Genomic DNA, 14,555 nt, shown 5'->3' with positions numbered 1-14,555 from the left:
GCATTTGCTCAGCTAATGTCTAGTGAAATCCTCTGTCCTTCAGTGGATCAGTATTTTAGCTCTTCCATGATATAATGAGAAGCTGTGCTATTGTTATGCCTGACCTCAGCAGACAATCTCCATGGTAATGAGTGATAAATGAGAAATTAATGACAACGGTGCGATGTGCCATTATAGGTTGACAGCTCTTCCAGTCTTCCATATCTGCAGTGTACTTCTCTTATATTGCAGGTAAGGCATTTTGGGGCACCACAAAATTTGGTCCAGAAGTTAAGCCAGAACCTCCAATTGCAATGTATTAGAGGTTTGCATAATGGGAACATGCACCGCGCGGCTATTCATTTTCAACCCTCTAATTAAGAGGAGTCTAGCAGTGACATAGGCAATACAGGGATGACAAAAAGACACTGCAGCATTCTGCTTAGCCCTCCAGTAAAAATATAAGATATTGGCACAAATCCTGTCCGCAGGGTCATTAGACAAAGTAGCCAGTGGCAAGATCGATCCTGTTTACATCAGAGCCGTTCTAAGAGACGTTGCTTCTGCCTGTTTCATTTTTAGAAAATCACAGAGAACAAACAGAAAAGAACTAAGCCAGTTATACTACTTCCATCGGAGAATATTGTCATACAAAATATTTATAATGCTGGAAAAACATGTGCATTTTAACTGAACACTCAAGTTTATTTATTTATCAATTTATTCAAAATGATGCTCACATGGAATTTCTCAGCTGCAATGCCTACCTTTTCAGTGAACACCTCTCTGGTTTTATCTGACATTAACTAAACAGTTTTTCTCAGTGTATCATCACAAGCCCTACTTACAGATCAGGTATTACATCATTTAAAAACCACTAACATGCTTATCACTTAACACTTTATTGAATTAAAGTCATCACTAAAGATTTTAATTAATTAATAGCAATTGTATGTATTGTCCTGGGTAACTTACATAGATTGTATTGTAAATAGGATCTGTTTACAACTGAATATTTATTGCAGTATTTTAGCCACAGTGAGTACCATGCTCAAGGGTAGAATACCAATGCTCATTAATTCTGAGAGGTCAAGACCACAGCTAAAGCAACCATTTGCTAAGTGCTAAGCAGATGTTTTGCCCCAAATTAAGAATCAGCATATACTACTAAAGATATCCAATAATATAATATTCAATAAGTGTATAGCTCCAGTCAGCAAAAACGACGGAATTAAATCTTGACTATGTGTGTATATATAAAGCAGACTGAATGCATTCTTTCTAGGCTACAGACAATTTGCATTTAAAATTCTGAATTAGAGGGCTAACGAGTTGAGAAAGGTGATTAGAATGAATGGCCACTTTGGCTAAGCACATTTTAAAGGGCAAGGCTTATGGCCTACCTTCATTTCCGCAGGTTTATAGTATCTCCTGTTCTTGTCCTCATTGGCGGTCCTGTAGCCGTCGCGCAGGAAGCGCTTGAACCCGTACTTCCCCTTCAGCTTGCGCACGATCTTGTCCAGGGTCTGACTGAAGAGGGCGTCGTCATCCACAGAAAAGGCCGGGTAGGTGATGCAAGGCAGGAGGGCAGCGTCCGTGTTCTTCAGGAGATGAGGGGTTAAACGGACAGACAAAATGTCTACGTTGGTCGAGTGGAGATGTCACTAGGTGTCCATGTTCACCAGTCAAAATATTGTTCAATAAGCATGAGAAATGCTTTTTGTGAAATGCTCTTTCATTTCCACATATCAGACCCTCGTGTTCAACAGTATATTAGTTACTTGCTCACATATAATTCAGATATTGAAATGGATTACATAAACTCAGAGTCCCGTCCCCCCCTCCCCCTGGGTCGAATTACATAGGAAGGAAAGCTATTCAAAATGATTTCATTTAATTATTCCTAATTAAACTCATTTACTACCTCTTGACAGACAGCTCATCTTTTCTGTACGCTAATGGTTCACAGTGGGAAGTAATAGAGGTTATTTTATTTTCAAGAAAGTCTGAAGCCTTTTCAGGTGCATTTGCGTTGCATTGGGTATACTTGTGACTTAAAAAAGGAAGAGATTCAGCATGCTCTAGTGATTCAAGTTGATTTATAAATGATGTTTGGGTGCTGAAGCGAGAAAAGAAGCACTGAAATTAAAAAAAGCCCGGGACTTTCAGTTCTTCGTACGTAAATAGTTGTGCATTTCATTTTTCTACGCAGAAACACCAGTCTCTGCTACTCTTAAATAAGTCATTGGTCCCCGTGGTCACTTACATGTGATCTTGACTCTCTCGGAAGCAGGGAAAACAAAGTTTGTCGGTTTCGGTTGTGGGCATCGATGTCCACGAAAATGACTGACCAAGAGCAACCCTATAAAAAAAATTACCAAGACATACATAATGCAACACTTATCATCAATATTTGTTTAATAATGTGCCTCATCCCCATTATTATCATGGGATTTAAGTACAATCAATGAAAAAGTGCAAATATAGACAAATAACAAATATCAATATCAGTAAAAATAAATAAATAAATACAAATGAGTATTACATTCTAATGTTGATAATAATGGTCAGAATTTACCAGTAAAATCTAACATACATAAAAAGTGAATAAGAGAAATACAGTATCTCATTTCTATACTACATTTTCCACAATTTAGTACAGAAAGATTAAAAGCACAGCCATGCTTTCACCTACATATTGTGGGTATTAAGTAGGGCTTAATAAAGATGGCAGACCACTGGGTGAAAAGAAATGGTTGCTGGTGCGTGTGACTCTGCACCATAGCACAAGCATGCCACCCCCAGCAGCTGCCCAAATGATTTAAAGGCACATTCACAGTGAAATGCTCTATGGGCAGAAGGAAGTGCAAACATTGTACTCACCACTACAAACGGTCAGCAGACAGGTCCTGATAACTGACCAAATGGAATTTTGGCCTACTTTTTGATCCTTATTTTATTTTTATTTTTTTGTTTGGATATTTCTGCTAAAGGATGTCTGAGCTGGTATATACAGTTTTAAGTGATGTTCAGGATTATTTATGTCACTGAAGTACATCATGTACATAAAACAACAAAATAAGTTATATTTTGTTATAGAATGATATTGCAGCAGGTTGATTTGTTAACATACATCTTAGCTATCATCATACATTCCAGTACATAAGAGAGTAAGGGATTAGCCTACTGCAATGCCACCCACAGTCATAAATTCCAACCCATAATCAATTCTAATACTGTTCCCATCAGTTGTCTATGAGCTGCTAATCAATTTTATGACATGGCAATACTGGTGTGCTAATAAGCCATTCGCTCCCATAAAGTAAAAACACACGATATAAAGGCCTACTTTGTAATTTGCTCAATTTATTCTATTGTTTACAGTATTCTATTGCTTAGTTTCTAGTGTACTCTTCCTACAGTTCCCATCTAAACTAGTATGATGTTTTATTCATAGATGCCTATTTGGAGCTTATTATTCAACCTAGACAAATGCGTCAGCGGATATAATTTTTATAAGCTGACCACCGACAGTAATTTGCGTGCTGCACGAGTTTGTGGGCTGCAGTGAAATTGGCTGTGACTTACATAGGACCCTGTGGAGTCAGCCTTGCATGCTCCTGCCACTCGTCACATTTATTCCCTTCCGCTCTTTGCAACGGAGTGGAGTAAACGTCATTCTGGTAATTAGGCCAGAAAGACAACAAACCCATCAGATGACTCACAGATTTTGAGTCCTTACAAGCAGAAACAAAGCCCAGTCCAAAGGGCTCAGGCCTCTATTGACAAATAAAGGCAGAGTATCATTAGTCCCTTGTTCCAGTGTAATAGGGTTTTGTTGTGTTTTTTTCACATTGCAGATATATTGATATATTACTTTGCTGTCATTATTATTTACTTTTGAGTCACGTGACTGCTTGGACAAGATGGCCGCTTAAACCCTCTGATCTCTCCCTTTCTGGTTCATTTCTGTTCAGAATTTTTAAAAAGTATTCTTTTTCAAACATTTTTTTGTTTAACTAAGGTTCTTAATTTTTTGACAATGACTGAGCCGGTTTTAAAAAAAAGGTCATCCACACAGTTATTGTCCCTTGCTAAATCGGAGAAGACTAGCACTCGCACCAATGTGATCACCATAGTTGAAACCTGCATGGAAAAACAATGCCAATTTTTTGAGCCACAACTGTTACGCCTCGAGGAGATGGGAAAAGATTCTGATGCTAAACTCAGTGCCATTCAATCAGTTACTTTATAATATAGTAATATGCACAATATAAAGAGGATATTTTGGGTCTGTGTGCCAAGGTTGATGTGATCATCACTGCCAGTCCATGGAGTTCCTTGGGGACAGCCATTAGTAATTCATTTCTTATATAAGTTGTTGTGCACCCAAGGCCTAACTAGGGGTCCGGTGTCCAAATTATACATTTTCTTCCTACAAGCATCCTACAAACCCCTTTCAAATGACATCATTTGGAACTGAGACCTTTCAGGCTTCGCTGTTGACATTGATTGGGATACGATATGGAAAAACATTTGTCTGTCTTCAAGGAATCCCAAAAAAAACTAGAGTTTTGCTTGCGGGCCTCACAACAGCTAAAAAAATGATTGCTCTGCACTGGCAGCCCCCACACATACTCTCATTGGATCCTTAGATTCCTAGATGTGGTGTATATGGAGCTCACAACAGCCAAGTTACATGGAGCAAATGAAATAAATGTCAATTTATGGCTATGTATTGCTAAACTGAAGGGTTTATTTGAATTAAATAATTTTAGTTGATGAATAGAGTCCTGAAAGTCCACGGGGTGGGCATGGGGGGTCTTTGATTTTATTTGTATTCTATTTTATTTATTTATTTATTTATTTATTATTATTATTATTATTATTATTATTATTATTATTATTATTATTATTATTATTATTATTATTATTATTATTATTATTATATTTTCCCCTTGGCGCTAATTGTACCATAACAATAAAAAAAAAAGATTTACTTTTGTTTTTACTGTTTATATATTCTCAAATTAAATGACAGATGAGTTAGCACAATACATTTGAAAACTGAAGAGCCCACATGTTTAGGTTGAATAACCTCAAATTCCTCAATTCCAACAACACTCAAATATTAATGTATATGTATTATCTATAAAGACTTTCTATAAAGTTTTATTCATTTTTGATTTGTATTTTACCATAACCAGCACCACAGAAAACAACACATCCTGCACAAGGTTGCGTCTTTATTTTGCTTATGTATTAGGCCTAAACATTTATTAAACCTTTTCAGTGTGGTAAAACTTGAATAGATGAACAGCAGTATGAAACAATGCTTAGCTACGGGAATGCAAAAAAAAAAAAAAAGACTTTCAGTCTTAGGGTCTCAAAATTATAATCTTGAGGCCTCATTTACTATGAAACCACCTCCAATACGAGGCAGAGAGGGGACATGCACACCACAAACAAATTTCATATTTTACACACCCTTAATTAAAAAAAGTATCAACTGCAAAATAATTTCAATAAAAACAATTGTTTTTGATTAGTATGTCAAAAAAGACTGTATGATCAAAGCCAATAAGAAACTAAGTATAGCAGTTGTGTAATGTTTGGTCTTTTTCCATTTTTCTCCCCAATATTACCTTTTTTGGCAGAAGGTATTGTATGTTTTTAGGAGTTCATATTGAGCAAATTCTACAGCAAATCATGTAAGACTAAGAGATACAATCGCTATTTCTGACTTTGAATTTTCTTTCCTATTCACTGTGCCCACAAAAAGGAACTAAAAAACCCTTCTCACGGTCTGAGGTTTTTTCTGCTCATATTCATCATAGTCATCTTGGTCACCTTCAAAACGTTCACCATGGTGATTTGAATGAGAATAAGAGTGCTTGAGATAAGTTTGAAATAAGAATGAGGAAGTAAAGCAAGTACCTGGTTTCCAAACAGGTTGAATCCATTGACAGCTTCAAGTGCTGCTTTGGCAAGCCCAACAGAACTGTTGAAAAAAAAAAACAAAAAAAAAAACAAGCTATAAGCAAGCACTCATTGCAACACTCAAAGCTACAATTATCTGACTCATCACTTCCGGTTTGAACTGGAATTGAGGCATTTTGCTGCATTTATCCCACTCAGTTCTGCAAAAATAACACTAAAACTTAATCTTAATCACTATAATCTATTTTCACATTTTCAAAAAGTAATTCTATATTACGTTCTTGAAGTGGCTAATTCGCCAAAATTAATCGTATGAAGACCCGTAAAGAAGCCAACAAGAAATAAAGTACACTGAGCAGCAGCCTTTGCCTGTATTATTGTTGGTTCTGTATAGAATATTTGTGTGCCTACTCAGTACTGTAGCCATGCATTAGACCTAGTGTTATCCCATGCTATCAATGTTGTGAATAGTAACTGTCACATTCCATAACCTTGCATTATCCGATCATTTCCTTATTATGTTTGAAATCAGGCAACTAACGCTTATTTTTGTAAGAAACCTCTCAGACACGCCAAACAGCATCGGGGTCACCATCTGTAACAAATCAGAACTTATCCCATTGCAGTCTGTAAGAAACTTATCCGACACACAAAAAAGCAGAAGTATCAGAATGGCAAAGGAACGTGCGTAATTTTACCTGGGGCTACTGGAACGGGACTCATTTAATGTCATCTCAATTATCTGACTCCATAACAATGTTTTGACCTTTCCTCTGTGTTACAGTTATGCATAGATGGATGAGACTGTTGTCCGCCAGTAGTGTGGCTCTAAACGAATAGCTATCCATTTTGTTAGACGTGGCCGTACCTCTGGCTTGTGTAGCCTGTATACTGTAAATACAATTGTGTATCCTGTTACAACACGCGTGTATCGGCAAGTGACTACAGGGTGTATTTTAGGACCTTCTACGTGAGCAGTGGTAAGAGTCAAAGAGGAATGCCAGGTTGAAGTGAATGCAGTTTATTGTACAATATGTTAATAATGGCAAGATACAACGTTGCATAGACGTGTACATAGACGGATGCCTATACGCTTATGCATATGCGCAGGAGACCGTGTTGACAAGCCTCCCGAACCATTTCACATTTCCACTTTTATACCCAAAAGATAAAAGCAAAACACCAAGTCATCAAATAAGGCCACAATCGTGACAAAACAGTACAGACCGATGATCTCTGTCAACATATCACACCGGGTTAACTTTTGTATCTGGCTGGGCACTAACCTATAGGTATCAAGATCTTTAGTCCGCACCCCACCACCAAAGACACCAACTTGTTCTGCATGATATTGGCTATCCAACAATAGTAAGGTTCACATAATGCTGATCCAGTAGGATGTTTCGTAACACAGTCTCTTTATCACACGTCCTGACTCCCTGTCAGCACAGTAAACAGTCTGTTTTCCTTTGGGGGTCTGATAAGAGGCAGACTACTGTGTAGAGAAACTGATTCATGTTTTTCTTATGTCTAGGTAAGAATACTGCAATGCCCTATTTGGCTGCCCTAATACCACACTGAAGAGTTGGCAGAATGCAGCCACTTGAATCTGAACTATAACTAATAAGTATGAGCATATTACCCCAGAGCAAGCATTGCTTCACTGGCTACCGATTAAGTGGAGGATAGATTTACAGATTGTGCTTCTGACTTTTAAAGCATTGTATGGACTTGCGCCAGTCTACATAACTAACCTTTGTCAACCCAATAAGCCAACAAGGTAACTTCATTCTCAAGATACAGGCTATTTAGTAATACCAAGAATATCTAATGGCTTGACGAAATCTTAGAGCTTGCTCCTACAGAGCCCGAATACTGTGGAACACCCTTCAAAAATGTATAGGGAGTCAGACACAGCCTCCATATTTAAGTCAAGATAAAAAAATGCACCTTTATGATCAAGCTTATAGTCCGGAGGCAGGGCAGGAGCAGCCTGTAGACATACAAGAGCAGGGGCATCCAGTCTTGTCTGAAACGGGCCAGTGTGGGTGCAGGCTTTTGTTATAGCCCAGCACTAACACCTGATTCTACTCATCGACACATCATGGCACACAACTGTTCACAGACACAGCATAGTTTTTTTTCTTCCTCCTCAGCAGAGAGGCTGTGCCAAGATGCCGCCAAGATGAAAAGCCCTTAGAAATTCATAGCTTTTAAAAAGAGCAGAGCTTCAGGTGAAGGAAAATCATTATGAGACCTACATGAAGGATAAGGCAGAGCTACTGTTCAAATGACGGGACATCGATACATTTTTTAAAAAAAGATCACTCTTGCAGCACACTCATAAATCCCAACGTCTATACATTCCGTCTTGTGCGCTCTGAATGATTTCTCCCCAGCAGAATATCACTTCCAACATTGACTTTTCTGTCTATCACAACAAGGTAGTGGCCCCTCTCAAAGCTTGCCAAACTGATCCACCATAATGCCAATTCTCAATATGTGCCTTTAAGGACTTCCCCCTTCCTCAGTGTCCCACTTTTCATTTTAATGCCTTGTTTTTTTTTTTGGTACCCTATGCACATATGTATCAATTGTTGTGTCTAATGTGTGTTAAGGTCCTCTACATTACTGACAATTCTTTTTATTTAAAATTTCAGATTTCTAATAGATTCTTAGAACATGGTTTGTTTGTGCACTGTGAGCCTGAGATCATGACATACTACAATTACAATTCAATTCATAATGATAAAATAACAATAATAATAAAAATCATCATCATCATTGTCATCATCATTGTCATCATCATTATCATCATCATCGTCATCATCATCATCGCCAGCAACATCATTATCACCTTGAATGCAGCTCAGTGCTCCCATTATTGTATTTGCTCCCTCTCTCCCACATTCCAAAGTCAGGGACTCTGTATGCTCTCTCCACGCAGAAGACCAGGTTCTGTATAAAAGACACCTTCAAACAAAATGAGAAAATGTCTTAAATTTATTGCGTTCAACTGAAGTGATGTCCTGCCCCTCTTTACTAATTCAAACTCCTTTATTAATTACAGCATATACTCCACTCTGTTCATGTTGCCTGACTTGGACCTCCATACAATCATTTTATCAGACACAGAGGTTCATAACTGATCTTTATTTACCAGAATATGAATACAAAAAGCAATAACTACAACACAGATGTAATAACAAGCATATTTAAAATTCCTGACAGACAGGTCCAGGCCTAAGCACTGTTGGAACACATTATGTAAGCATATCAGTAATTACAAAAATTATGAAATTAATGGTTTTCAGCATCATAAGAAGAACACAGAACAATCATGGAGAAGTCTTGCAAATGAATTTGGTTTTACTCTCACACATACATGCGCACACATATGCACACACACACCCATATTTTTGGACTGCTTTTGGATTTACTTTGACTTACATAAATGTGTCTAGTGAATTAATTGTGAATAATCCAAATATTTGGACAATGGCTGAATTTTATAACAAACCGGTTTAGTTTAGTAAACAGATACGGTATATCACAGATCATTCACATATTCAGCACAATGACTACAAGTAATGTCAACTATGTGCACTTAACCTGTTTGGTCCTTTTTCTTTTTATCTCAGATAATCCAACAGTTCATCTCACACATCTCACTAGAATGGTGTCTCTTTATTTAGGCAAATGGTCTTATACTGAAATTACTACGGTGTTAGATACTATCTAGCCTGTAGGTAATCAAAGCACTGGGTACAATTTAGTGAGGAAAATGGAGAGCGTCATTGGGCTGAATGGCCTGTTCTCATCATAATGTTATGCTATGTTATGTTATTTTACAACAAAAGGACTCCATAATACCAAGCAAATAATAAATAAACAAACTGCAGTATGCTTTGATTAACTGACATTTTATCCTCCTGCTATGTCTTTATTAATTTTTTCCAGCCTTTTTGCAGTGTACGTACATATGTAAGACTTGTCCAAATGTGTTGCTAAAGATTTAGGAGGACGTTTTTAAGTGTACTGCATTTGAAGACTGAGCACTAGTGCTCCAAGAATGAGCAAATTGGTGAAGGGGAAAGGGAAAGATGACGGACAGTGCTTTAACACAAAGAAAAGGCCCACAAGTGTGTTCAACTGGGTTGGAGAAGATGAGGAGAGGAGCCCAGCTGCAGAAGAGAAGGATTCCTCCATTTATTTTACACTGGAGTAGATGAATAACACCAGCAGCTTTACCATGCCTCAAAGACTGTTAACAGCCCTCGGTCATTCAAGGTTTTCTATTTTTTTTCTGTGCTCTCTGCAGTATCTGGGCAGGTTGTAACAGGAAGTTTACATGAGAGAGAACACAACAGCTCAGAGATTGTTCTTCTTTTTCCCCACTTCCATTGCATAGGGAAGCGCGACCCATCCGGAAACATCCATCAGCATTACACTGTGGGAAGAGAGGCCCCCAGGTGCCCTGAGACATGATTTTCCCCTCACTGTCAGTGGACAAATGAATCCACGGAGGTGGGTGGGAAAGATGAAACTTTGTACTGGAAAAGTGCCACAGCTGGGGTAATGAGATAAGGAAATGGCAAGTGGAAATAACACAAATAATGACTCCCATTTCCTGCTCATTTGATATGGTTTATATTAATAAAAGGATAAAAATGGTCATGTTCATGCTCTTTAATTGTGTTAGACAGTCCAATAAGCAGGGTTTTAAAATGCAAATGAAGGCTGCCTTTCTGGCAATCACTATGCCAGTAAAGCCACACAGGCATAGCAGAAGAATAACTTGTCACTGGGAAAAAATAGCTGGCAAGATTCATTAACTGTTGTTTTAGTAAACAAAGTAAATATACGCCCTTGGATCATCCATGGAAATTGACTGTTACTGTTTCACAACAGGATGTCCTATTACATAATTTACAGATAAGCTTAAAAAAACCTAAGGCAAATAAACACGCATAAGGACACGATCAGAAGGCTATTATTTCACACCAGTGTTTACAGCACAGAATAAAACTAGAGAAAACGGTAACACAGGTTCTGTATAGTTTTATACTCCACAACTATATACATAATTCTGCTGTAAAGGGGTAAATCCAGCTTGGATGTGGTCTTTGCAGGGTTCTGCGATCCAGTTTTACCTCATCAGTGTTGTAGATGATTTGAAGGCCAGAACTGATCATCTCCACCAGGTAGATCAGGAAGAGAGAGACAGCATCAATCTGCAGGGGGAGGGAAGGGGGTACAGCAAACTAAGAGTCAGTCAGTTCTTTGAGCTAAATAACACTCTTATAACCATAGAGATGATACATTCCAACAACATCTGCAGGGTCCTCCTAGTGGATGCAGAGTTACTGTACTTATGCAATGGATGACAGGTTTATCACATGTTGGAGGACTAAATTATAATCTGTATGTGAAAGCTCTGTGACAGGAAACTGTTAATTAAACAATCAAACACCAATCTTTCATATAATATAATATAATATAATATAATATAATATAATATAATATAATATAATATGTTTCCCTTAAGAATAATTGGCACAAGTCTAGTCTAAACTAACTGGTGACATAAATAATAAATATTTTTAAAAATCTGCACCAATTCCTGAAAGAAAGTTTCATTAAAACATTTAATTCAAAATTAATATAGTTATTACCTGGAGGTGACTATAGTCCTCGTAGGAGTGCACCTCATCCCCTGTGTGTACATTGAATACTGAATGGAGACATTTCAATGGACTGGGGTCCTGCTTAAACTGCTCCACCTGAGAGAGAGTGGCAGTAAGAGAGTGAGAGAGAGAGATACAATTGTGAGTGATTGTAGTAATGATAATGTCATTCACATATTCCATATATTATTTTATAACATTTACTTGTGTGTATTGTAAGTGTGCATGTGAATGTATGAGTGGGTGGGTGGACTGGTTATCACTACAGTCCTCTCTCACACCAACGTGGAGTACAGAGCAGACATAAGAGTCTTCTGGAAAAGAGACATCACAGATTTAATTGCGTGCCGCATAATATTCTCCACATTTTCTCTTCTAGACACACACACAATATATAATATATAATGATTCCTATAATGGCAAAGCAGCAAGGGCTTAGGTAGTGTATCATGGGGCATCATATTGCTTTTGTTTGGCCTCAAACAAACAAGGACTGATGGAGCGTTACTTTCACTGTGAACCGCGCTGTTCTGCTTACTACGCAAAGTGCATCGCTTGCCAAATCTGTGCTAAGTGTGAGCCTGACGTTACAAATATGTGGCCTACTTTCTGTTTTTTGGCCCTCTCCTGGTAATTCATCAGGTCAATACATCTGACCTTCTGTCCCAGATTCACACTGTGCTTAACTCTTAGCCTGTCTGCTAACTGCTTAACAAGAGATCTGGGAGCTGAGCTGCGCAGAGGACTAGAGCTCAGAGATTTGCAGTGCTGCTGGGCATAACATCTCATACATTTGCAAATCTCTTCTGGTTACAGCATTAAACAAAACAACCAGTCTGTGTCTAAAGGGAATCCCTCATTATACTAGCAGTAGTGAAAGAAAAAGATCAGCCTTCATTAGCTTCATGAGCTTCCTCTTTTGTTTCTTTTTTTAAAACACTATCTATTGGCACTCTTCTATTGAACACTGTAGAAAGCAGTAATAAGAGAAAACAAATGGTGCTCACACAGTTTAAAGATAAAGATATGGCACCATACCTAAAAGATAGAAATTATGACACTCGGGTCACAGTATTTTTAAAGGAGCATTTTACCTATATCATCCTTTGCAATGGAATACACGTTTTGGTAAATGCAGTATTATTCAAGTTAAAATTTGTAGCCTTCTGAAATTACAGTTTCCCATAAAGACTTTCTCTATTGTGCACAAAAACGAAAAAAAAAAAACATGCACTTCAGTCCAGGAAACTGATGCAGTGTTGAAAAGAAAAGAATGCATAATTATCTGTCTTGTTAATATTTGAAATGAATCCTGTACTTTCAATGTAAAGTACTTAATATGCCCGGGATGACTGTACACGTAGGCTGAGGTTCCCCACATATCAATAAACGCAATGAATTTGCAAGGTATAATGCAAGTGCAGAGATCCATGCATTTTTATACCTTTTTGCCGACTTGTTTTTCGAAACCGCACCATTTATTTGTGGGAAACACATTTAATGTATGAAATGAAATCTAATTTAAGGGACAAGAGATATTGTTTGTCATGTATATAAATCAGACGTTAGGGCAAAATATTATGCATTCATTTTGGGGGGAAGTTTGCATTTAATTTTAACCCATAGCAGCAATAAACAATTCTACAAAATGACCAACTCAACTGCCTGAGTCTAAGCTGTGTGGTTATGTGTGTGCAGTTATATGTGACACCTCACAACTGTAGAGGAAGCACCATAAGAGAAAATAAAAGGAGCTCACACAGTATGTGGACAATGTTATGGTGAGCAAGGGATCTTGAGACTAAGGATATCACACTGCCCTTCTCTCAGTCCCAGGTTCCCTTCCTGCAATGTACACAGTGTCCTCATGAATCACCACACTTACAGTGCATTTGTTTTTCTGGCTGATACTTACAGTATACACAGCATTCAATTCCTGTCAGGGAAATGTTCAGACTGTTCTACCTCCATTTAGTTGGCATTCAAAACTTGTTTTTTTTTCTGATAGACTCTCAGCACAGTGTGCATACAAATGTTTTAGCACTGCATAAATGGCATATTATAATTAAGACACAAGAAAGCCCCTTAAATTAGGTATGCGAGGTCATGAGTAAAAAAAAAAAACAAAGCAATCTTAAGACAAAGATTTAATTAAAGAACAGTATAAACAACATGAATATTGAGGTAGGTTGTAACAAGGCTTTTCTTCAGAGAAAAGGCAAAGATAAACTGCAGTATCAGTATCAGACTGAAGAGTGATGCATCCATATTTTCCCCAGGGACAAAATAATCCATCTCGTCTAGATATGGTCTCTGAAGAGCACACAAAGTACAAAGTTGCGGATTCATCTGAATACAAAACCAAGAAATCAATCTCATATTTTGTTCTGAAATGACATCAGTGGAGCATGGCTTCTATTAGGAAAAAAAAAACTAAAGAAAGAAAAAAGAAGAGAAAGATAACAGACGCGCGTCCATAATCCCGAGCAACCATGCAAACCAAGCATGACTGACAATGTCGTTCAAAACACGAGCTGCCCACTCCAAACGAAGAAGCCCTCAGAAAGCAAGGAATGCTGAATGAACCAGCATTCATTGTCCTATAAGCTGTAGTTTCCAGCCTGTGGTGTAACTGTTACTACAAAACCTGTCACTGTAACTGTTACTAAAGCATAAACTCTGAACGGGCACATCGTCACGGCAACATCAGCTCTAACAACAAACAAACTCACTACCTCAACTGCTATCTTATACCACATTCGCGGGAGCAAATTAGATACTGGAGAACCTTCTGGCAAAACACCAAATCATCTCAGTGCCGCTTGTGTGCGTCCCAGTGGACGAGAGTCCAGTCATTTGTCATAGCACATTACCTCTGATGCGCTTCTATTTAACACCACCGCTAATTAATAACTCGCTGTGTGGGTGAGGAGAGCTGACTAAACCCAG

General features: G+C 37.9%; 1 protein-coding gene across 5 annotated transcripts in view; it reads right to left on the bottom strand.

The window, feature by feature from the left end:
• The window catches only part of LOC135242585 (phosphorylase b kinase regulatory subunit beta-like), a 54,353-nt gene that overhangs the window by 27,897 nt on the left and 11,901 nt on the right, over window positions 1-14,555 (bottom strand). For all 5 annotated transcript variants that reach the window (XM_064313723.1, XM_064313726.1, XM_064313724.1 and 2 more), the window contains 6 exons: window positions 11,595-11,702; window positions 11,073-11,153; window positions 8,777-8,892; window positions 5,917-5,980; window positions 2,246-2,341; window positions 1,383-1,580 (listed from right to left, as the gene is read on the bottom strand). In XM_064313723.1, coding sequence (XP_064169793.1) covers window positions 1,383-1,580; window positions 2,246-2,341; window positions 5,917-5,980; window positions 8,777-8,892; window positions 11,073-11,153; window positions 11,595-11,702 — 663 coding nt within the window. The remainder of the gene's footprint in view (window positions 1-1,382; window positions 1,581-2,245; window positions 2,342-5,916; window positions 5,981-8,776; window positions 8,893-11,072; window positions 11,154-11,594; window positions 11,703-14,555) is intronic.

This window comes from Anguilla rostrata, chromosome 16, assembly GCF_018555375.3.
Source record: "Anguilla rostrata isolate EN2019 chromosome 16, ASM1855537v3, whole genome shotgun sequence".
In the NCBI taxonomy this organism is placed as follows: Eukaryota; Metazoa; Chordata; class Actinopteri; order Anguilliformes; family Anguillidae; genus Anguilla; species Anguilla rostrata.
This window is presented reverse-complemented; position numbering and strand designations above follow the sequence as displayed.